At 36.0% G+C, this 23967-nt stretch overlaps 1 protein-coding gene across 1 annotated transcript in view; it reads right to left on the bottom strand.

Moving 5' to 3' along the window:
• Positions 1–468: 468 nt before the first annotated feature.
• The window catches only part of GRM8 (glutamate metabotropic receptor 8), a 748501-nt gene continuing 725002 nt past the window's right edge, over positions 469–23967 (bottom strand). Inside the window, exons 10-11 of the mRNA XM_029923995.1 lie at positions 6616–6862; positions 469–707 (exon numbers count right to left, since the gene is read on the bottom strand). Coding sequence (XP_029779855.1) covers positions 658–707; positions 6616–6862 — 297 coding nt within the window. The 3' untranslated portion in view covers positions 469–657. The remainder of the gene's footprint in view (positions 708–6615; positions 6863–23967) is intronic.

Genomic DNA, 23967 nt, shown 5'->3' with positions numbered 1-23967 from the left:
TACAAAAACACAGTCCTTGAGGAAATTGTATTACCATGGAGTACCAGGGCTCCTACATCAGGAGTTACCAGCAGGAGTGCCGACTAGAAAGAGTGTCCCTTGGCTTTAAAACTGGAACGAAACAACTCTCAACATTTGCAAAACATTCCTTTATTATTAGAAATAAATTATTTGTATAAAAAAAGTGCATGCGTCAACCATTGCATTTATTTTTAGCACAACCCAGGGCCTCAATCCGGTCAGCCGTTACAAGAAACAGATTCATTGTCTTATACAAGTTGAACAAGGTGGGACAGGAACGGGAGTTCTCACAATCACAGAAAAATACTTACAAGAATAACATCAGACATGGTTTATTTCAATAGCATTTTATTTTCACAAGCTAACATTAGTTTTCCTTTTGTGATTTTTTTTAAACTGCTTATGAGTAAGCAATATTTTAGCTTGACACTCATTGGTTGTACTGTATAAAATGTTTTTTTTTCCACTCTGTTATTGATACTTTTGGCTCATGGCTACTTTTTGTTCCTTACAAGATTGACTATTGATTTGATTGATTGTAGTCTACAGAGATCTCCAGGAGTGAGTTTTGGCGGTGTCATGTTTATTGTTTAAGATCACATACCAGATTTCTTCATATTGTACCATTTTCCTGTTTCAGATTGAATGATTGCTGTAGCTGACATATGTTGTCTTAGTAGAGGAAGCTGTTAAGACAAAGTAAGACAAATTAATAGTATATAGTAATAAATTATTTTGCTAAAATGATTTTAAAATACACATCTATAATCACTTTTATGATGTGCAGTTTTTACATGTTACTTTTTATTTATTTGTTTATTTTACTTTTGAGAGAGACAGAGAGTGTGAGCAGGGGAGGGACACAGAGAGGGAGACACAGAATCTGAAGCAGGCTCCAGGCTCTGAGCTGTCAGCACAGAGCCCGATGCAGGGCTCAAACCCACGAACTGTGAGATCATGACCTGAGCTGAAGTCAGAAGCTTTACTGACTGGGCCCCCCAGGCACCCCTATTACTTATTTTTTATATCATGTAGTAGGAAATCAGTGATCACAGGAATAATAATACAGCAGCAATTTTAATCTGTAAAACCAATAGTCTTGTTTATGGTATAAGAATTTAGCAGAAAACTAAAAATGGAAAAGTCCTAATCTTTAATAAATTTAGGTGAAATTCAATTTAAAAGTGTGTTTTGAGTAACAAAGATATACAATATAAAAAATGAAAGAACACAAAAATTATTCTGCAAGTGACAAAAAATATTTGCTTATAATCTCAAGTCTTTGAGTCTGATTTGATGACCGAAAAGAGGTAAGTAATTGTAACTAGTGCTTTGAGAATGAGTATTTTCCATTTAAAAACAAATACACTCAGACTGTAGAAGAGAACGTAGTGAAATATGAAGTACATAGATATTTGTAATTACTAAAGTAAATGTGTGCATTGCCAATACATATTTATGCTCTGGTTTTAACCAAAGGATCCAAATGGAGATGTTAAACATAAATAAAGACTCAAAGAAGGAAATTAATATTTAATTGGTCTGGTACCAACTCACTATGAAGTAAAGCCTATTATTGTAAGATTATTAGAAAGATATGAATAATAAAGTATTCTAGTTCAAATTTACACTCATGCTTAAATTTTCAGAGAACATAAACTTAAATCCAAATAATTCCTTTGGTTTTTTTGAAAGATGTGATGGAATAAATCTCTGTTCTAAATTTCAGATTGATGTCCTATTTTTCAGTGGGATTCTGGAACACATAATCATAAGAGGAAAGATATGAAATGATGCTAAGCATGTATATATTTCACTACATAAATCCAACTCAGGATAAGACAGATTTTTAGAGAATTATTTAGTTTTTGAACATTAAGGAAGCTCATGATAAAGCTCCTCTTTTGAAACAACTGGCAATCAGACTCATTCCATTTTCATTTACATCAACTGACCAGACAAGTTCTTACCAGAGACTGATATCAGATAAAGTTCACAGTCACGAAAATAAATTCAGAGAGCCTAAGGAAATGCTAAGCATACATGTTTTTACTTTTTTTAATTTCACTGAATATTATAAGGTTCATGCCCAAAATAGCTGACATATCTGCTTTTCTTATCACCATTGCTCACACTTCTAGGTTATAATTGTGGCACGTGGAAAGAAAGGAGGTTTTAGACCTGGTTTTAAAATACATCCTGTTTCCTATAAAATGAGTTTAAAAAGATCAGTGAACCAAGTCACTGGGCCTCTGTTTCATCACTGTTGCAAAATCTACAACATCGGGCTTTTGCGAGGATGGGGATGACATAGGTTTGTGGGGAAGCCGCCTGGGAGAATGGATGTGGAGTGCTAGGTTCTACTCACCCTTCTACAGGACTACATGTCTGTTCCGTTCGGTTTAGCGTGAAGTGAAATACAATGATTTTTATGCCTGTAGAGTTTTTAAAAGTTTTTATTTCTTTTTTTCAAAGTTTATTTAGTTTTAGAGCATGTGAGTGCAAGTGGAGAAGGGGTAGAGAGAGTGAGGGAGAGAGAGAGAATCCCAAAAGGCTCTGCACCAATGGTGATGAGGGGCTCAAACTGACAAACCATGAGATTATGACCTGAGCTTGTCAGATGTTTAACTGACTGAGCCACCAATGCAACCCTATTTCTAAATATATAATTCTGTCATATATCTCTAAATTTCCGATAAAAAAACACAATCTGTACTTCAACTATGTTTGCGAAGGACTTTCATATAATCTTTGAAGAGAGATGAAGAAAAATTGTCGTAAGAGAAAAACCACCCCCAAAATGCTTGTTCAACTTCCTGCCCTCTTCAATATCTTCAGCAGTAGCTAAAAATGTATGAAATATTTATCAAGTGAGTAGATAGCTGCAAAGAAAAATTATGACCGAAATAGAGGAACAAGAGCCAGAAAGACCTTGAAGAAGATGATATTCAGATGTTAATTTAACAGAGGTGATTTGGATCAGACCATTCAAGGACCATTCCAATTTTGAGACTCATACTTCATTTTTTGAACTCTTCAAAGTTATCTCCAGGGAAAAAGATGGTAGGATTCTACTGATAACTGAGACTGTAAGGAAAGTCATCTTAATTTTTCTAATGGTTAGATAAAAGGCTATGGATAATGGATGATTTAGTCAACTTGAAAACAGTGATGAGGGACATGCTGTGGAAGACAGAAGTCTTGTGAGAATCTTTATCCTGGAAGTATTACAGAGTGAAATGGAACAGAGATGTGAGTTGCCAGGGAGTTTTTACAGTTGCAATGAATAAGCTTCCATGACAATCGGTTTTATGATACAGCAATCATGCATTGCCTTGTGGACACCACACTGTGTTCATAAGCTAGAGAAAACAGTTCCACCCCCAGCAGCAGCTGTGTTAATGAATTATTCATGAACATAGCTTAAGGAATGCCATGTTAACAGCACTTGATAATTGGGTACAACTGATAAATTCATACAAGTCAACTTTGTTTCTAACTCCCTTCCCACACACTTTTATGGAAGAACACTTGACCTTCTTTGTGAAATGTAGTACGCTGCAAATTCAGTAATTAACATGGACTTATTGGTCTCCCTTCTAGCTTCACATTACTTATACTTACTCTGCATAGATTTTGAAGCCTTAAAGCCTTAATTATGTGGACAAAATTTCTGGCATTAACAAATAATCTTTAAGATGAAGTTGCTAAGTGTAATGGATTTATAGAGCTGCATGGACATGAAGGAAAAGCATTATTGCATGTACATCATAAATACATTGCTAATTAGAAAAAAAAATCCCAACAATGGAATAGTAGCCTTGATTGCCAAAATCCTCCATGTGTTAAAAAGAAGAAATAAGGATGCTAAAACAGTAGTTTTTGAATATTAAGTCTTTTCTATTAATGACAAACCAATCTAAATTTTTCAAGGCAGCAACGACACTTCTACCTTACTTATATGGTGATTTGTAGTTTACAAAACACTTTCTCACTCATCACTGTCACCTCACTGTAACTGGTGACTTATCACAAGTCTCGTAGCAGAAAGTATGAGGATGCAGCAACATGGATACTATTCCAATGGATTAATCAGCTCTTGATTTGAGAATTGAGAATGGACTCCATCCATCTCAAGAGAAGGGGTTTTAAATCTGAGGAAGTGTAGTTCTAGTTACAGGCAGTTGAAGGCTTTTCCAACATTCCATTCTACTTCTAAAGACATAAGACACACTTTTAGAAAAAAAAATACTGCATTTAAGTGATTAGGGTTATTGATTTTAGAAGACTTTTTCCTCAATTAAAACCACTAGTAGGTGTAGTAAAGGTAAGTAAAGACACTGGCTTATGCAAGTGAACAAAAGTCAACAATGGTTACCTGGAGTCAGATTGCAGAAGGACATATGAGGTCTTCATACACTTCTTTCCTAAATGTATAAACTATATCACATCATCTGGACCTAATTTATTAAAATCCAAACTACTATAAAAGATGAATATACTAAAGTCACATAGTACAGTTTAGCCATCTTTCAGGTAACAATTGGCTTTACCTTGATTCACCTTTTTCACTTTCTTTTACCTTTCAAAAGTGAGCCCCTGAGTCCTCCAGTATAGTACAGGCTTACCTTCCATACAGCCCTGGCATTTAAACCCTTTTGTTCTTATTTCAGAGAAAATAGGGAAATGCATGCTTGCTACATAATTTCCATTTCAACATCACCAGAAAATAACAGAAGGACAACAAAACATATGAGACTTACTTCAATTAAATATGGGATTAGTCTTATTCAGAGCTGGTAATATTCCTCTTCGGGAAACCTATTTATTTTTTAAAGTGTGGAAAAAGTTCATTAACTTCTTTCTGCCACCACTTTCCAGAAGTGAGCCTGAGATAACTGATTTTATTTCAATGTATGTTTGGTTGTTCCCATTTGTAACCATAGTATATAAAGTTTTCAGGATTATTGATGAAAAATAAGTCTGACTGTGGACTGTGATGAGTCAAAGTAGGAAGGCCAAGAGCTGGCCAACAGCAGTTTACTGGCATCCTACAATGAGTTTTAACTTGCTGGACTGATGCCTTCAAGGTAGAAAAACACAGATAAAATTCTGCCCTCAAATCACAGGCATTAAACTCTGACATTTTTTATAGTAGATATAGTGCATCTTTTGCTAAGAGACCAAATAGGCCCATTATTACTAAATTGCTTACCAATAATCAGAGATGATTATAACAATTTGTTACCAAAACCCATCCTTATCATGACTTCTCTTGCAGTTTCTTAGGGTTTCATGTTTACAGAAAGGTGAATACGTGGGGAATGCTTGTGGAGTTCTTACAGGCTTCTTTATGTACAAGTGACCAACTCTCGTTATTAGTAAGCTGAAGACAATCTTCCCAGAAAAACCGACCAATAATTCCAATAAGACTTGGAATTATTGTAGCCAGTAAGCCTAACTGATCAACACTTATCTTTTAAGCCCATTTCTGCATATGGGGCAATAGAGTGGACAATATTCGGTTGCAAATCTTGATGTAAGGAAAGGTTTATAAATCTAGTGCATGCTCTGTGTTGTTATAATAATTAAATCAAATACAATCCACACTTAATCTACTCTATATTTTGTGTCAGACATACAGAGAATACAGCCTGCTGGAAGAATCTGAGAGGAAGAGAATATTTTTGCATAGGGTTTTATCCTTAATTGTTAAATACGTACATTTCCAAAAGACAGGAAACTTAAGGTCTAATGCAAGAACCTTAATTTTTATATATTTTTGATCCATCTACAGAAACTAGTAATATAAAGGTTGTTTTGGTTGTTTTTTTTTTTAGCTATACTCAGCTATCTGGTATTCTGTAATACAGATTTTCAACTGATTTGCTACTCTTCCATAGATACCAAGACGGACCAGTTAAACTACTAGGTGAGCTTGTGCTGGTGTATTGTTACCATGTGCTTCTTCAGGGGTGATTCCACAGAAGAGGAAGGTAGGTGAGGAAAGACAAGTGGCGTGGTGGCTGCAGAAAGGATTTTCAGGGTCATGAGACTTCAGAGAAGAGCTCTAATTATCTTAATATATCCAAGAAAGGGCCACTTAGGGAAAATAAGTATTAACTATAATTTAACCTAATATGTTGGCTCACTAGTTTTCTCATTTCCCTAAATACCTACATAGCATATAATTTACTTGTGTAAGAGCAACCAATAAACCCATAAAAAACAACCAATATTGAAGTAAAAAAGATTGGAGGGTAGTTCTTAAGTGCTGAAAGGTAATTCTATAAGTGGAAGATAGTTCCAGGTTTCAGATGCTTGGTAATGCCTCAAAAGAGACATGAGTGTCATGCCTTGTAAAAGAGATTTTGTGTGCATGGTTAGGCTCTGAAAAAGAACCACTGGCCTTAAACTCATTTGGTTCTAACCAAATGGTTCTACCTGCCGTTGTGGTCTCACGGTGTGCAAGTACCACCAGGCCCCTGGAACCTTGTAGGACAGTCCCCAAGACTAGAGGAAGAAGATGTTCAACGTACATCTATTAGGAAGTGCTCCCGCTCTTGACCATCGGAAAGTCTACAGATGACTTACTGTTGGTTTCAAGACTCTCACAGAGTTCGCTTTTAACCTCTCCGTTTGGTCTGTCGTTTCCTTTTTGGATCAGTTTGCTTTGCATGGTGGCAGCTGTCACCACAGCCTTGAAGCTCCTCTTGCGTTTTTGAACATTCTGCTCTGGATGAAAAATTATAATATAAACCTTGGGCATATACAGCATGCCCAGAGACACCGAAGCACTTAAACTCATGGAGACAGTAAGTGTTGTTGTCTGGATGTACATCTGAGGGGAGGAAAAACAGAAAGAATCAATGTTGATAAGCCTGATCTAAGATAAAGCAAACAGCACAACCATCATCTATAAGTATTCCAGCTTCTCTGCTCAGGATACTTTAGAAGGTACTTATAGAAATTGTTCTTAATAATACTCAAACAATTCTTTATCCCCCTCCCAGCAAATATGGGTTAAGTTATATCATTTATGAAGCCTAATTCTTTAAAACAAACAAGCTGATGATGTTTAGTTTCCTTTTTAGATTATAATAAAACATATATAAGAAAGGGAACAAAGCCATTCTGACCAAAGACTACGATTTTATGCTACACATCCCTTCTTCAGAGAGGTATTATAGGGTCAAGTGTAATTCTTTTAACAATAAACTTAACCTAGAAGGTTACAGTGGAAGTGAGTGGGAGTGAAATATTCTAGAACATCACTGTTGTCCACCAGTGCTTGAATAATGCTAGCATTTGCATCTTCACATCATGACTTAATTCCAGCCATCAAAGCTTGTAAATCATGGGCATGCCATTAGGGCTTGATTTTTTAATAGCCCCCCTAAAGTATATTCCAGAGGGTTTCTCCAATGGTGGCATCATATCCAAATAAACATGGGTGTTTTTACAAAACACATGACGTCTTCCTCCAAGATTTAAGTATGTCTTCTAGGGATAGCATCCTGCATTTTGAAAATTCTCCTCTTATGTTCATTCTTTATACTTCTTCCACCAAAATTAACTGCTCCAGGACTTAAAAAGAGCAGTCTCTCTGGAAGATCCTTCTTTCTATGATCTAGAGGTCAACCACCTGAAAAATCCAAAACTAATATCACTGCTTTTGGTTTTTTCATTAAAGTCTGAAAACAGATATGATAGTATTTTAATTTTTTAAATTTCTCAGTATTACTGAGCTATAACTAAAAAACAAACTGTAGTTAGGGTGTACAACTTGATGTTTTGATAAACATATAAACTGTGAAATGATCTTTGTGATCAAGTAATTAATATATCCAGCACCACACCAAGTTACAATTTTTTTTCTTTCATTCTGTCTTTTTAAGTTTTTGTGGTGAGAATGCTTAGGGTCTACCCTCTTGCGAATTTCAAGGGCACACCCTGGTACTGTAAACTATAGTTGCCATGCTACATATTAGATCCCCAGAACTTACTCATCTTGCATCACTGGACCTGTGTGTTTTTACCAACATCTCTCCCTTTCCCCCTTTCCCTCTGCCTGGCAACCACTGTTCCATCCTCTGCTTTGATGCATCTGACTATTTAAGCTTCTGTATAAAAGTGGACCATTAGTATTTGTCTTTCTGTGTCTGGTTAATTTCGTGTAGCATTATGTCCTCTAGATTCATCCATATTGATGCAAATGGCAGGATTTCCTTCTTTCTAAAGAATGAATAATATTTCATTGTAGGTATATGTCACATCTTTAAAAATAAAAATCTTTGATCTACTTCTAGTTTTCATGTCCTGAGCTCAAAATAGAATTTCCCCCAAATAACTTGGAATACTGAAGCCACAAAGAAGCTCTTAGAGCTCCCCTTTTTCATATCTATGATCTGCATTAATATCTGTCCACTCTAACAATACCTCTGAAGATGTAAAGTTGTCATTATATCAGGCAATCCCCAGGAGCCAAACTAATTGTGTCCTTTTAAATAAAGGATCAAAAAATGTTCACCTTCAAAGGTCAGTGACTGAATCAGTACTTCTCTTAACAGATGACAAAGCTGTGAAGTACAGAACTGTCCAAACTATGAGGAGAACTTCAGGCACTAGTACTAAGAGAGTATCCCTGTCTGTGAAATCACACCATGCAGTGTACTGAGTTTACTGTTCAATCCATCTACCCCTATGGTTGTCCTTTGCATAAGACATTGTGAGTATATGGGAATAACCTTCAACAAGGGTATATAGATGGGTTTGTTTCAAAGTTGACTTCCTCCATGACAAATCTGAATTATAATGTTATAATGTTTTCTTTCTTTTTAAAAAATTTTTAATGTTTATTACTGAGAGAGAGAGAGAGCGAGAGAGAGAGAGCAAGCGAGCAGGGGAGGGGCAGAGAGAGGGAGACAGAATCTGAAACAGGCTCCAGGCTCTGAGCTCCAAACCCACGGACTCTGAGATTATGACCTGAGCCGAAGTTGGATCCTTAACTGACGTCATCCAGGCACCCCATAATGTTTTCTTATTTTACTTCTAAGCATTAGTGCATTGAAAAATGAATACAATGGAGCACTTACTAATGCGTAACTATGTAATTATAACTATATGATTTATGTGAACGTTGTAGTGAATTAAATGAAAGGCATATAATGAAACTTTCTTAGAGCCTGTAACCTACATTTTTTTCCTTATAAACCTCTGAGAAATTATACAAGATTATACACACAAAAGTTCCTGAGAAACTTCTCATTATTCTTAGGTATATGAATGTGATTAAAAACGTCAGGTTTGTACAAGAGCTGATTTACACAAATCGTACAGAATATGCCTTCCAAATTTTTCCACTCCATCAAATGAACATCAGCCATGGCTACAACACAGGGTTGAAGACCTTTTAAGAAGAAACTCAAAGTGATGGGGATGAATCCAGATTCTAGGGTGGACTCATGCACATCAGCCTCAATAGAAACATGATTCGAATACATTCTCCAGCAAAGTGATAAATTACTATACTTCATGAGCTCTCCTGCCAATAAGTGAAATCCCATGTTAAATTTGAGAGAACCGAGGATCTACTACAATTAAGAAGGTCCTGATAAAATGTGAATATGTGCCTTTAAACCTCATCAGTCCCCCTAAGCTTTGCCACCTACTCTTAAGCAACTTATTGTTATCAATACTCTTAAACTTCAAAGTGTTGGTTAATCCTCTCTAAATTTCTATTTATTCTCCAGTTAGCATTGCTGCAGAAAGCCCATGCAGAAAATAGGCTATAGAGAAAGGACATAAAAATAGGGAAACAATAACACCAAATGCAAACCACAGACATAAATATCCCAAAGCCGCTTAAATAGGTAACCATCAGTTTTGTCCCAGCTGGACCACGCCAACTCAATTTAGCTTAAAAAACAAACAAGAAACCAACAACAAAAAAAACCCCTAGAGGTTAAACAGACATGAAATGATGAGAATTACTCACACTGATAAGCTGGATTCTTTTATATGTCTTAATATGTTGGTCTTGCTAAAATGTATACTACTAGTCTAAAGAATACATAAAAACCTTTCTATTTTGAAAGTGTTACAAATTTTTTCTGCTACCATACATATAAATGTTAATTTTCTTCCTTATTCAGAATCATTTCTGTATTATATAGTAAATTTAATCTTGCTAAATATGAGGCATGAAGAAGACTCTCGATGTTAGTTTCCACGTTAAATATATTACTGCAGTCTATCCTTTTAGCAAACCAAAATTTTTAGTGTCCAAGCTCTTTATCAGACACTATGCTTTTAAATTACACCAAAATGCTGATCTTACTTGTGTCCTTTCTTAAAACAGCTTCTGAAAAATTTTAATGTGAATTTAATACACAAAAAACATCTATACAAAACTGTGCCCTAAAATCCAAAATCTTACAGTGGCCTACCATTTGTTACAGGGCATTGTACCATGAGTAAACTAAGTTTTTGAACTTCATCTCTAAGTATTTAATGAAATGAAAAAGTCTAATATACACAAAAGCAAAATACACAAAGAAATAAAAAAATAAAAATCCCACCTGCTCTCTTCGTTTTAGAGAAACGAAATCTTAAGAATCATGTGTTGTTGGACTACAAATATCTCCCATATTTAGGAAGCAATGGAGAAATTAGATTAAAATATTGAAAATGAGCATCTGATTCCAAAAAACTCTGAGGTTTTTATATAGCTACAGAAAACTCTAATTATCTGTGCTATGTAAGAAAGGAAGACCACCACTTGTCCTTGTTTTTAAGATAAAGACGTTTGCAGAAAACTCTAGAGTTGCCTTGTGGGTGGTAAAAGCTTCAAGTCAGCCCACCAGGTGACAATCCAAACTCTAATATAACTTCCCTGACAATTGGACAGCTGTGTGATCTGATTTTCCTCTCTGACCTTTCATTTCTTACCTATAAAGTTGGGGGGAAATGTTTCTTTTCTCATTGAAGTGTTATAGGGTCGAACAACATAATCTTTATAAAATGTCTCAAAAGTGCAAAATAGCAGTAGTTGAACAAAGATCAGTTGCCCTACAACTTTGAATCTAAAAGGACATTAACAAAGCATCCTTCCAGGTATACAGGTGAAGAGAGAGGCCTGTGAGTCCATTATCCAAAGCAGTTTTGTTTAGTGAATAGCTGACAGCTATGCTCTAACTATATAATGTCAAGGAAAAGGCTTTTGTAATCTTACTTCAAAGCAGGCAGAATAAAATTTTGCCCAAAAATCAACTCTATTTCCTGATGTCAAGGCCATATCACTGTCTGTGCTACAGTCTTAGAATAACACACTGGCTCCCTGTATCAAAGCTACAGCTCTCCAGAATGCATAAGTGAACAGTATTAACTTTCTATAACCAATATAAATCCATTGAAAGATGCTGACAATGGTATTGGACATGTTAATGTAGGCTTCTTTATTCCAACTTTTTTCTATGCCCTACCTTCTGCCCCCCTGTCACTCCAAAATATTAATACCTGAAGGAAGGGAAGTGTCTTTCTGTTACATCCACTGATAGCCTGTTGTTTCCTCTGCCTCCACACCCCATTGACACTTTGAACCTGAGTCAGGTGCACTGAAGCAGACTTAAATGATCTCTGGATAAGCCAGGGAGAACTAGCACAATGGAGCACAGAAACATGACATCTTTTCTGGGACCTATTATAGTCATTTTTCATTCTCTAAAGGGGTCATTTGTGCACATGCAGGGTCTACTGAATGTAGGTCATGGCCTGGAATTATTAGCAACCCCAGGAAGAGTTGAGGAGGGAGGAGATTATGTTACTTCAGGAAAAAGGTCAGTCTTCTACCTGCACACAGAACTCTATAGACTCCAACCTGGTAAGTTTTGAACCTCTTAGTAACTAAGGTGACCTAAAACCCAAGGCAAGTTTGTGACATGTGATAAGAAACAAATTCATTATTTATTCTGAATATTTCTGCCTTAGGATGGTTTAATTTCACTTTTGACTACACTCAGCCAGATTCTACTTGACTGCTTTGCCCACAGTCGTTTAAGTGTCCTACTCTTGATTTCAGCTTATTAGATCATACTCTCATGGTTCATGAGTTCAAGTTCTGCGTCTGGCTCTGTGCTGACAGCATGGAGCTTGCTTGGGATTCTCTTTCTCCCAGCCTTTCTGTCCCTCCTCCTCCTCCTCCTCCTCTCTCTCGCGCTCTCTCTCTCTCTCTCTCTCTCTCTCTCTCTCTCTCTCTCTTTCAAAATAAATAAATAAATAAATAAATATTGTTTAAAAATGGATTTTCCTCTGCTTTTCAGCGGAGCTTCAGTCAATGGACCTTAAAATCTCATTACTTAAAAGTCATTTAAAAATGATTTTTAGGGGCACCTGGGTGGTTCAGTCAGTTAAGCATCCTTTTGATCTCGGCTCAGGTCATGATCTCACAGTTTGTGAGATTGAGCACCATGTGGGGCTCTGTACTAACAGCATTGAGGCTGCTTGAGATTTTGTCTCTCCTCCTCTCCCAACTGCTCCCCAACTCATGCTTGGTCTCTCTCTCTCTCTCTCTCTCTCTCTCTCTCTAATAAAAAATAAACCTAAAAATTAAAAAAAAATTTTTAAACGGACAAGTTTACAAAGAAATCGTGGATTTGCCTTGTGGTGGTAAAGGCCCTAAATCAACCAATTCATGAAACAGATAATCAGTAATAAAACTGCCCTGGCAATTGGGCACAGCAAGCACCAGACACAATAATCCAACTCTTCTGGCTGAGCTTGGATACTGGTAAATGATCACCAGTACCTATTAAACATTTTACCATTGTTTCTATTCTCTTTAGTTCAAATACCTTGCTGGTTTCTTCTATCCAGCCAACTCTAAGGGATCCTTCTCATCTCTATATCATTTTTATATTGATACCCAGACCTCAGTTCTTAGGTATCTCTTTCTCTCTGTCTCTGTCTCTCTCTCTCCACATCACTCTATTGATCATCACATTTGGCATTATGGCCTTAAACCAGAACTGGATTCCTGAGTCTACTACCTTTATACAGGTGCCTTCACTACGAAGTCCCTTCACACTTGATTTCATTCTCTGCTGTCATTCTTTTGAAATTTTTAATAATTTTTGAACAAATAGACTTGTATTTTCATATTTCACCATGCCCTACAAGTCATATAGGTAGCTCAGCCTCAACAAACCATTTAGATGCTGATGAATTCCAGGCTTCTCTCAGGGAATCTAATCACCTTCTGGGTTCTTCCCTTGGATGTCTAACTAACAAGCATAAAACTAACAAGCATCCAAAACCATCTTCATTTCTAAACCTGCTCTTCAGGTTATATTCATTGCCTAAATTCCATAGTGAATTTTCCAAGGGACAAAACCCTTGAAATTGTTCCTGACTCCTCTCTTACACTCTTATTCTACCTATGAAGAATCCTATTGATTCCATTTTCAAAATTTGTTCAGAAAGGTCATTTTCTGCTACTCTCACTGAAACTCCATTGGTCCTAGTCAATACCATCTATTTGGATTAACACTAGAGCTGTCCTATTGACTTCTCTTCCCTTGCTCTCTTCCATCTGATTCATGGACTGATCTTAACATAGCAGACAGAATATTTCTACTATTCACAAGTCAGGTTAAGTCACCCTACTTTCAAAACTTCACAATGACTTCCCATTGATGGTGTGCCAACAATGGCCTAAAAGATCCTCTGAACTGACCTGGCTTTAATTTTTCTCTCATGCATTCTCTTCCCACCCTGCTGACCTCCTGGCTGATCCTAGCATATACCAACCATGTTTCTGCTCTACAGACTTTATATTTGAAGACTTCCTCCTTCATTAGATCTTTAGGTCTTTAGGTCTTTCCTGAACTGTTCTTTCCAGTGAGAACTTTCATAAACACATGTGTATACTGTAACTCCCACCCTCTACCAGAAATCCTCAGCTTCATTTTGCTTCTCAGAACCTAACATTTTCTAGCATAAAAGTCTATATATTTTACTAACTTAATTTATGTATTGTCTATTTCCCTTCATTAGAACAAAAATTCCATGAGTACAAGGAATTTTACCCATTTTATTCACTGCTATAAACCCAACACCAAGAACACTGCCTGGATGGCATACATTTGCTATATTCTTACCTCTTGATTTTTGGCAGTTAAAGGAAACAACCCATGTAGTTTCAAGAAGGAATCAATAAATCAGATTTGAAAACTGGAAAATGGAAATTTTGAAGGTTCCATCCCCTCTTAAATCGACATCTAGGCTGGGACAGCAACTCTTGGATAGATATGCATGATGCTGTTCTTTTAAACTGTAAGCATGACAATATTGTTCTCAACAACAGACATTATGAATTAAAAGTCAGTGGTCTACATTTGGGAATATGAGAACTCTGGACTCAGCTGTGGATCCCTCTCCCATGTAAGAACATTATAACTGAGGATAATTCACTCCCAGTATTTATAGGCTTCCATAGACCTAACCCAAAGGATTTTAGGAGACAACGTATGTACAATATTGGCACAGCACCTGGCATATAGTAAGCTATACCTACTATTGTCATAACTTAACCTTGACCCTGTCCTCCATTCCTCTTCCTCCATTCCTCACACAGTAAGACTTAACAGTACTGCTCTCTCAAAATCAGCCTTGCAATGTTTTACATTTTAAATAAAGAACGCATACATGCACTCACACAAAATATAGGCACAAATACCATTTGTATGGAAATATGCCTCATGTTTGTGAGAAACTCTAGGTTCAGCACATTCCAAGTCTCATAGTCTAGTTTCATTCTGGGGAAAGCACCATCCTGAGTGTTGTGCTTCTCCTGTCAGGTAAAAATCTGTGTTGCTGACCCACCCACAGGTCAGAGACATTACAGTGTGTTTTCATTAGAGGTTTGCTCTGATCCATTTGTAGTCTCTCATCATATCCCCTTTTGGTCCTGACACATGTTAAAATGAAGAGTCAAATCAAAGGTCAAATCCTATGGATGCAGAACTGAGCTGGTTTACACATGAGGTCTGAATCCTTAACCTTGGACTTACTGGGAATGGTGGGAATGAGATGCACAGAATAATAAAGTGTCAACCAATAAGTAAGAGATTAGCTCTGTGAAGGGTAGAAAAGGACAAGTGAAAGGAAACTCACAATCCTCTAAAGAGGAAGAACAGCTATTGGATTTATAACGAGTGTTTATAATTAAATATACATGATATTTAATATTGGCTTAGTAAATACGATTTATTTTTTATTAAAGTCTGATAGACATTTTATAAAGTAGATGTTTTAAAGTAGAGTGTTATTAAATAAAATGTAGTCTTTAATTTTCAATTATACTACATAGTATTATTCATAGAAACATAATAAAAATAATTTCCCAAACAATGATGTTGCATTTTTTATGATGATGTATGCAAATGAATATGAGGCATCTACTTGCTGTGTGTTTACTGGCTTCTCTTTCACATGTATTTTTCTCCATATTTCCCTCCATGGACTCCTGCTTTCATGCTGCCTTTTATCATTTAGCCTTTTATTATTTTGCATCAGTATGATCCAAACTGAGAATAACAGTAATGAAGATACTTTTAATTATAGATTTGAACAGTATTTATTTGTACAGATACAAAATATAATAAATATAATATTAACAAATAAAGAAAAGCTTAAAACTCCTTGGAAAGAACAAAGAGAAAACTGCAAGAAAAGGAGGAAGGAAAATTACCGCAAGAACAAAATTTATCTATGAACTATATAATCATATCTATATCTATATCTATATCTATCTATATATTAATCCTTTGCTGGAATGTAAATTATTAGGAGAAATTTATTATTTAGGTTGCATTACTGAAGGAAGTTTGGTAACACTATGGAAATGGTTTCAACTATAATTTTGTAAAAGGTACTAAATCTTTGTTTAAGTAGATACTTCCCATATAACCTTTTATAAAGCCAAGAGAATTAGATCAGTACCTCAGTGCAGGAACTTTTGTGAAGACAAAAGATGCTATAGAAATACTATATTTTTTCTGGTGATATTACTTAATATAGTAACTAAGAACCAAGAGGAATGGTGTTATGACTGAATTGTGTCCTCCCCAAAATTCATTTGTTAAATGCCTAACCTTAAGTGATTGTATTTGGAGATAGAGTCTTTAAAAAGGTAATTAAGTTAAAATGAGGTCTTTAGGGTGGTCCCTAATTCAATCTGACTGGTGTCTTTATAAGAAGAGGAGATAAGGACATACAAGTCACACCAGGGATGTGTGTGCAGAAAGGAAAGACCCACTGAGGACATAGAAAGAAGGTAGCCATCTGAAAAGCCATGAGAGGCTTCAGAAGAAACCATCACTATTGACACCTTGATCTGTGGCTTCTAGTCTCCAGAACAATAAGAAAATAAATTTATATTAAGCCACCCAGTCTACGGGACTTCACTATGGCAATAATATGGTTTGAATCTTCACCAAATCAGGAAATCATCCTTTTTTAAAAATAGAATTGGGCCAAATTTCTTAAAAATTAAGAAACTCCATTAAAGCATTTGAATTAATACTTAACTGAAAATTTAGAGGTCTTCTTTTTCTTTTCCTTTTTAAGGACTGCTATTATCAGTCAGCTACTTTCCTCATAAGAAACTTCACTGTTGATCCTGGAGAAGCTCTTTCTTAGGATTAGATCTTATTGAACTTAACAGAATTATCAAGCTGGAAATATGAACCAAAAGAGCTGGATGAATTAATCTTTCTAAAGAGTTTGCACTGGCCTGAGCAGAGAAGTACTTGATGGAACCATGACCACTAGAGGGGCAAGGATTCCCTTCATTCAGGAGATGAATTGCCAACACACTATTCCCGCATGGACACCATTCCATCTCACAGCCACTGGACACAGGGTACAGACACCACAGTAGGCAGAAAACTGGGAATCACATATACGGAAGAATAGACAGCCAAGAATTAGCAAATACTTATGGAGGACCAATACTATGAAAGATAAGCATCATGCTCCACAAACAGAATAATAAAAACCCAAGGAAAGAGATTTGATAGAGTTAATGCAAGAACAGCTTAGAAGTAAAAATAGTTATCTTTGAAAAGTTTTGAAAGAATAATGTATCCAGAAAAAGTATCCAATCAATATCATAAAAGTTAACATTTTTATCACTAAAATTAAAATTTCTGGAGATGAAGGACTTCTGATTCTGATTATGAAGGAGCAGCTATAATCAAACCAAGTCACTCACTAAGAGTAACTATAAAAGAATCATAAAGTTAAAAAAAAGAAGAAAGAAGGAATGTTTGGAGGCATCAGAGAAGAACCAAGGCAGCCATGACTCAAGGGGCCAAGATCCTAGGAAGTAAAATAAAAACAAAACACAAAACACAAACCTTGACGTGAGCTAGGTATTCTCCACTGCTTTTATCTATAAGAAATGTGCTGATTCAGTGTATGAGTGTTCGAGGGCAGAAATCTTTAGAAAGACCTTTCAGCAGTCTCATGGGGCTGGGGAGACAAAAACTGGAATTCAAGGTTACCAATGGAGCCAGACTAGAGCACCCAAGACTCCAAGGTACTACAGAGAAGTGAACCTGATATTTTACACCAATTTTTTTTTCTTGAAACTTTGTTGAACCCCCACAGGCTAAAAAAATCAAACATAATTCAGGTTCAGAGGCTAAAAAGTGATGGAGAGTATGGAACTGTATCATGGTGCAAGGGAAATAAAAGTTGGAATTCAGGTCTATTAATTAGGGTGGGTAATTATAAGCATCCTGGACTTTTAGCTAATATATCTGAGAAGATATCCTCCAGGATAAAAGAGATATCAAAAATAGAAAAGCCCATAGAAAGACCAAAACATAGCCTCAAATTATCCTGGTCCCAGATTATAACAAGGTGAAATGCCTCTATTTTAATTGCTGACTAGTAAAGAGTTGAAGCTTCTCTGGAAGAAAAAGAAACATCTCTAACATCTACATTTAAAAAATTTTTTTATTTTAATTTTATTTTTTTATGTTTATTTATTTTTGAGAGAGAGAGAGAGAGAGAGAGAAGACACAAGCACTGGAGGGGCAGAGATGGAGACACAGAATCTAAAACAGGCTCCGGGCTCCAGCTGTCAGCATAGAGCCCGATGCAGGGCTTGAATCCATGAACTGTGAGATCATGATGTGAGCTGAAGTCAGAGGCTTAACTGACTGAGCCACTCATGTGGCCCTCCTTTTTTTTTTTTTAAATGTAGAGAGTCAGATATTCATTTAAAGATTACCAACCAGGCATGCCAGGACACAGATACAAACGACCAAAACCAAGGGGAAAAAATAGCAGAAGGTGGAAATGATGCCACAGATGATTTAGAAAATGAACTTCTCAGACAAAAGTTTACAAAAGTTTGAACATAAATATATTAAAAACAATACATAACTTGAATATGTATATTTAAAAACAAATATATACATATATGTTTTAAGAGTCAAAAATGATAGGATTTTAAAATGTAATAATTGAATTTGATAGGTAAGTTTAACAATGGGTTACATACAGTACAGAACATCACTAGTCAACTGAAAGATAGCTCAGTAGAAAATGTCCATATTGTAGCCATGAGATTATAATTAATATTTTAAAATACAGAAAACATTATTAGAGATATATAAAACAAGATACAAAATTTGAAGATGAATTTAGAGTCCCAGAAAAAGAATAGAGATATAGTAGGTAAAAAAAAAAAAAAAACTTAAAGAAGTAATGACCAAGAATTTTCAAAGACTAACAAAAGATAGTCTATTAAATTGCAAGAGGAAATTTACCACAGGACTACCATCCTGGGTAGTGTTAACAAATTTCAAAAAATCAATACAGAGTGTTAATCTGACCAACAGGGAATTAGGGTAACAGAAGAATTAGGGTAGAGATAAGTAACAAAATATACAAGAAAAGCATGAAATCATTGAAAATTAAACAACAAATTTCAAAATCACTTGTAAGTCAAAGAAGAACCTACAGTGAAAATTAGAAAATATTTTGAACTGAGTAATAAAGATGGAACATTTAAAAAGTTGTGAGATATAGCTAAAGCAGACTTAATATATATTAGAAAAGAAGACATGAATAGACACTTTTCCAAAGGAGACATCCAGATGGCTTACAGACACACGAAAAGATACTCAACATCACTCATCATTAGAGTGTCACAGAGCAAGTCTAGAGAAAGAAGAACGACACAGAGAATGACAACACAGAGAAAGAGGAAACCAGACACAAGTCCTCTCGAAGTAACAGTAGACATCACCATGAAAGTGAAGAAGGAGACAGTCACAGGAGACACAAGCACAAAAAATCTAAAAGAAGCAAAGGAGGGAAAGAAGCCAGTAGTGAGCCCGCCCCTGAGCAGGAGAGCACCAAAGCTGCACCTGCTGAGTAGGCACGGCCGGGGCCGCAGTGTATCACAAGTCTTGTTATATTTCTGGATGATGTTTAAGAAATTTACCTTTAATCTTGTTCTGTTAGTATGAAAAGTTAACTTTTTTCTTGAAATAAAAGAGTGAATTTTTCATGTTAACTTAAAAATTAAAAAACAACAACTACAATGAGATACCACCTCACACCTGTCAGAATGGCTAAAATTAATGGCTCAGGCAACAACAGATGTTGATGAGGATACAGAGAAAGAGGAACCCTTCTGCACTGTTGGTGGGAATGCATACTGGTGCAGCCACTCTGGAAAACAGTATGGAGGTTTTTCAAAAGATTAAAAATAGAACTACCCTATAACCCAGCCATTGCACTACTAGGTATCTGGAAAGAAGAGTGCTGATTCGACGGGACACATGCACCCTAATATTTATAGAAGTACTACTGACAATAGCCAAATTATAGAAAGGGCCCAAATGATGAATGGATAAAGAATATGTGATATATATATATAACAATGGAATACTATTGAGCAATCAAGAAAAATGAATTTTGCAACTTGCAATGACATGGATGGAACGAGAGTGTATTATGCTAAGTGAAATAAGTCAGAGAAAGACAAATATCATATTCATTCATATGTGGAATTAAGAAACACGACAGATGAACATAGGGGAAGAGAAGAAAAAACAGGACAAAAACAGACAGGGAGGCAAACTGTAAGAGACTATTAACTGGAGAGAAAAAACTGAGGGTTGCTGAAGGGAAGGTGAGTGGGAGGATGGGCTAAATAGGTGATGGGCATTAAGGAGAACACTTGTTAAGATGAGCACTGGATATTACATGTAAGTGATGAATCACTGGGTTCTACTCCTGACACCAATACTACACTATACATTAACTAATGATTTAAATAAATAATTAATTAATAAATAAAAGAAGAAAAGAAGAGACCCTGTTGTAAGTATTTGTCCAACAATATTAAAGAGAGCGACATTAAATCTAATGAATATAGAAGGAAGAAAATAATGAAGGATAAAAATCATTGAAATAGAAAGCAGATGGTGGTGCACCTGCGTGGCTCAGTCAGTTAAGCATCCAACTCTTGATTTTGGCTCAGGTTATGGTCTCATGGTTCAGTTTGTGGGTTTGTGCCCAGCATTGGTGTCTGTGCTCAGTGCAGAGTGGCTTGGGATTCTTTCTCTCCCCCTTGCTCTGCACTCCCCATGCTTTCTCTCTCTCTCAAAATAAATAAACTTAAAAAAAAAACATATGCAAAAATAGAAAGTAGAGAACAAAGTCACAAATTCTTTGAAGAGACTATAAAAATAACAAATTACTCAGAAAGCTGACCAGGAGAAGGAGGAGCAAGACATGGTATAAAGTCAACAAAAGACCACTAACCTAGGATCAGGTGTGGTTAGCGTAAGTAAGTAAGTAAGTAAGTAAGTAAATAATAAGTAAATAAATATTTTTAAATTTTAATGGTTACCTAGAAAAAATTAAAATAGGATCTATACTTACCATCAAAAAATGAAAATTTGATTGATTAACAAAAATTCAGAAAAGAAAAAAGCAGAAACATGAGAGTATGGTATATATAAAATCAAATAAATTGCAAATATAAATCAGTAATTTTCATGATACAGATTCATTCTCCACTTAAAAAACAGACCTTATGAGAATAGATTTTAAATTTATCCTAATAAGGAGAAAAAATATTTAGGAAGGCCAAAAATACACTAACTGGAAAAGAGGTAGCAGAAAAAAATCGTAAACACAAAATATGGAACAAAATAAAATTTAAGATAAAATCTTAAATTATACATTGATCTGTCCATCTGTCTACCTACCTATCTATCCAACAGTACATTGTAACAATGTGTAGAAATGCAAGGAGAACTTGATAAATCCATAATTATCATGTTGGATTTTAATTTACCTTTTCAGAGATTTAAATTTAAATATACAACATAATATTAAAGTTAAAAATAGTTTAAATAACTGGTTACAAAATTGCCATTTTAATTGCATAATTTTAAAACATAATGGACCCTTCATAGAGATTGATAATGCATTAGGTTACTGAAAAACAAATAAATATAAGAAACATATAATTTACCTTTGTCTTCCTCAAAAAGTAATCAAATTAGAATTATAATTAATAAATAGGTGAGAAATTTTGTCTGTAAAATATCAGCCCTGTAAGTAGCTTGCATTACAAAGAAAGTTCTGAACTATTCAGAAAAAGATAATCATAAGAGCAGAACATTTGAAACTGTGGATGCCACCTAAGTGATGCTTGAAGAAAAGTCTAAAGACTACAATGACAGTTTTGGGTAATACTTAAGTCTTAAAATTAACTGTGAAACTAGTCAAAGTGAAAAACTAAACTAAACTCAATAAATGTAGAAGGAAGGAAATATCTGTGATCTGAGATAAAAGAAGAACTGAATGAGATAAAAAACTAAAGCCAGGAGACATAACCAACAAAACCAAGTCAGATTTGGTAATATTTTATCAAAAAAGAAAGATAAGACATGCCTAATAAACATAGAAATTATGAGGATATATGTATAAACACAAATTAGATAAGAGCAAATTATGTATAACCTTATGCCACTAAATATACACATCTAGAAAGAATGCATTATTGCCCAGGAAACACATATCAGGGATAAGTGGTGGGAACTGGACAGACTGAGAACTATGGGTTGGGGAAGGGATCAAAAAGATAAATAGATAGTACATAACTGACAGAACAGCAGTAATCCAGTACTGATGAGAGCCAGTTTCTTCAACTATACCATGGAGTGAAAATGAAGAAAGTGACCACCACAGCTCCCATTCTGTCCCAACCTCTCAACCTTTGACATATTTACATCAGCACATTCATGGTGCTTTTGATCTTGTGATAGGTACTGCCTAAGAATTTAGGGAGTACAGTCCCTTTCAGATTAGAGATCCAAGTTCTCAGGAAATATACTGGCAGAAACAATTTTTCTGATATTCCATCTCCCCTTCTAATCTATAGTGTCTCCCTGCTGTTTGGAAAGGAGGAAAATGGTGATGAGCACCCTTCTGCCGAGTGCTGAAAAGACTGATTACAGTTACATTGCAGGGTTTTCACTCAGCCCTTATCCATGGACTATCTCTGAAGAGCCTGAATATTAAGATTGGCGGCTGTACTAAGATGATCCCTAAGATAGCCGAGTTGGGGAAGGATTATGACTCTATATGGGACTTAGCCTCAAAGACTCAAAACCTTCCTTGTGTCCCTTGTGATGAATGGCATCTTCCATAACTTGGGGATCATGGCTCCTCTGTTCCAGCAATATTTTTTTTTTACCTACTCTTGTCATGTACATGCCCAATGCCTACGTTCTGGTTGTTCTGAGCTCATCATATCACCATTTCTGAGACAATACATAGAGGAGTGTCTTTCAGTGCAGAGAAATCTTATTCCTAGACTGATGCCTACAAAAGATACAGATGAATGTCAAAGTAGCCATGTTTCTTTTCTTTTCCTTCCTTCCTTCCTTCCTTCCTTCCTTCCTTCCTTTCTTTCTTTCTTTCTTTCTTTCTTTCTTTCTTTCTTTCTTTCTTTCTTTTTTTTTTGAGAGAGAGAGGGTGCAAGTGAGTGAGGGGTGGAGAGAGGGAAAGAGAGAGAATCCCACAAGGAGAAGGGAGAATGAGAGAGAGAGAGAGAGAGAGAGAGAGAGAGAGAGAAGTGGGTCTCACCCAGGGCTCATGCTCACCTGATGTGGGCCTCGTGGTCACCTGATGTGAGGCTTGTGCTCACCCAGAGTGAGCTCGAGCTTGCCCAAAGTAAGACTTGAACTATAAACTATAAATTCATGACCTGAGCAGAAGTTAGATGCCTAACGAAGGAGCCACCCAGGTACCCTAGAAAGATTTCTATGTAGGAAATACTTCAGACTTGATATTGTTTTATACATATATTACTGTCCCCTAACATGCCTGACACAGACACATGTATCCGCCTGAATGTCAGCAATGGCAGAAGCATTCAGGAGAATTAAAACTTTACCAATTGTTGAGGCCCATCCGGCCAAAAAGCCTGCAGAGGTGATTCCACTGTGACAGCAAAGCCTCCGGGGGGAGCGTATGTAATCGCAAAGTCCCTAGCCTTGTCTAGGAAGGTGCTACCCTGGATAACGGTTGGCCCTCCCCCCCATTTGAGGATCAGGACAAAAGAACAAAGGTCCTGGGAGACTGGGGTGCAGTGCTGTGTGGCCTTTGGGACCCTGCTTCCCCTGCTTGAAAATGTGTGCGCTTGACTGCTTGACCTAAGTGGATCAGAGACTGGCGTTAGTTCTCCTATTATTCATACCTCTTGGTGATTGTGGTTTCAGTAAATGGGCAGATTTTCTGATTGAAACTTCCTCCCTAGTTAGAGGCACCTTACTCACAGACCATTGTTTGAACCTTTAAAGAAAAATAGCCTTGTCATAAGCTTCGGTTAATATTACACTATATACG

The sequence above is a fragment of the Suricata suricatta genome, chromosome 2 (genome assembly GCF_006229205.1).
Source record: "Suricata suricatta isolate VVHF042 chromosome 2, meerkat_22Aug2017_6uvM2_HiC, whole genome shotgun sequence".
In the NCBI taxonomy this organism is placed as follows: Eukaryota; Metazoa; Chordata; class Mammalia; order Carnivora; family Herpestidae; genus Suricata; species Suricata suricatta.
The sequence above is the reverse complement of the archived record's forward strand: the minus strand, read 5'-3'. Positions and strand labels throughout refer to the sequence as shown.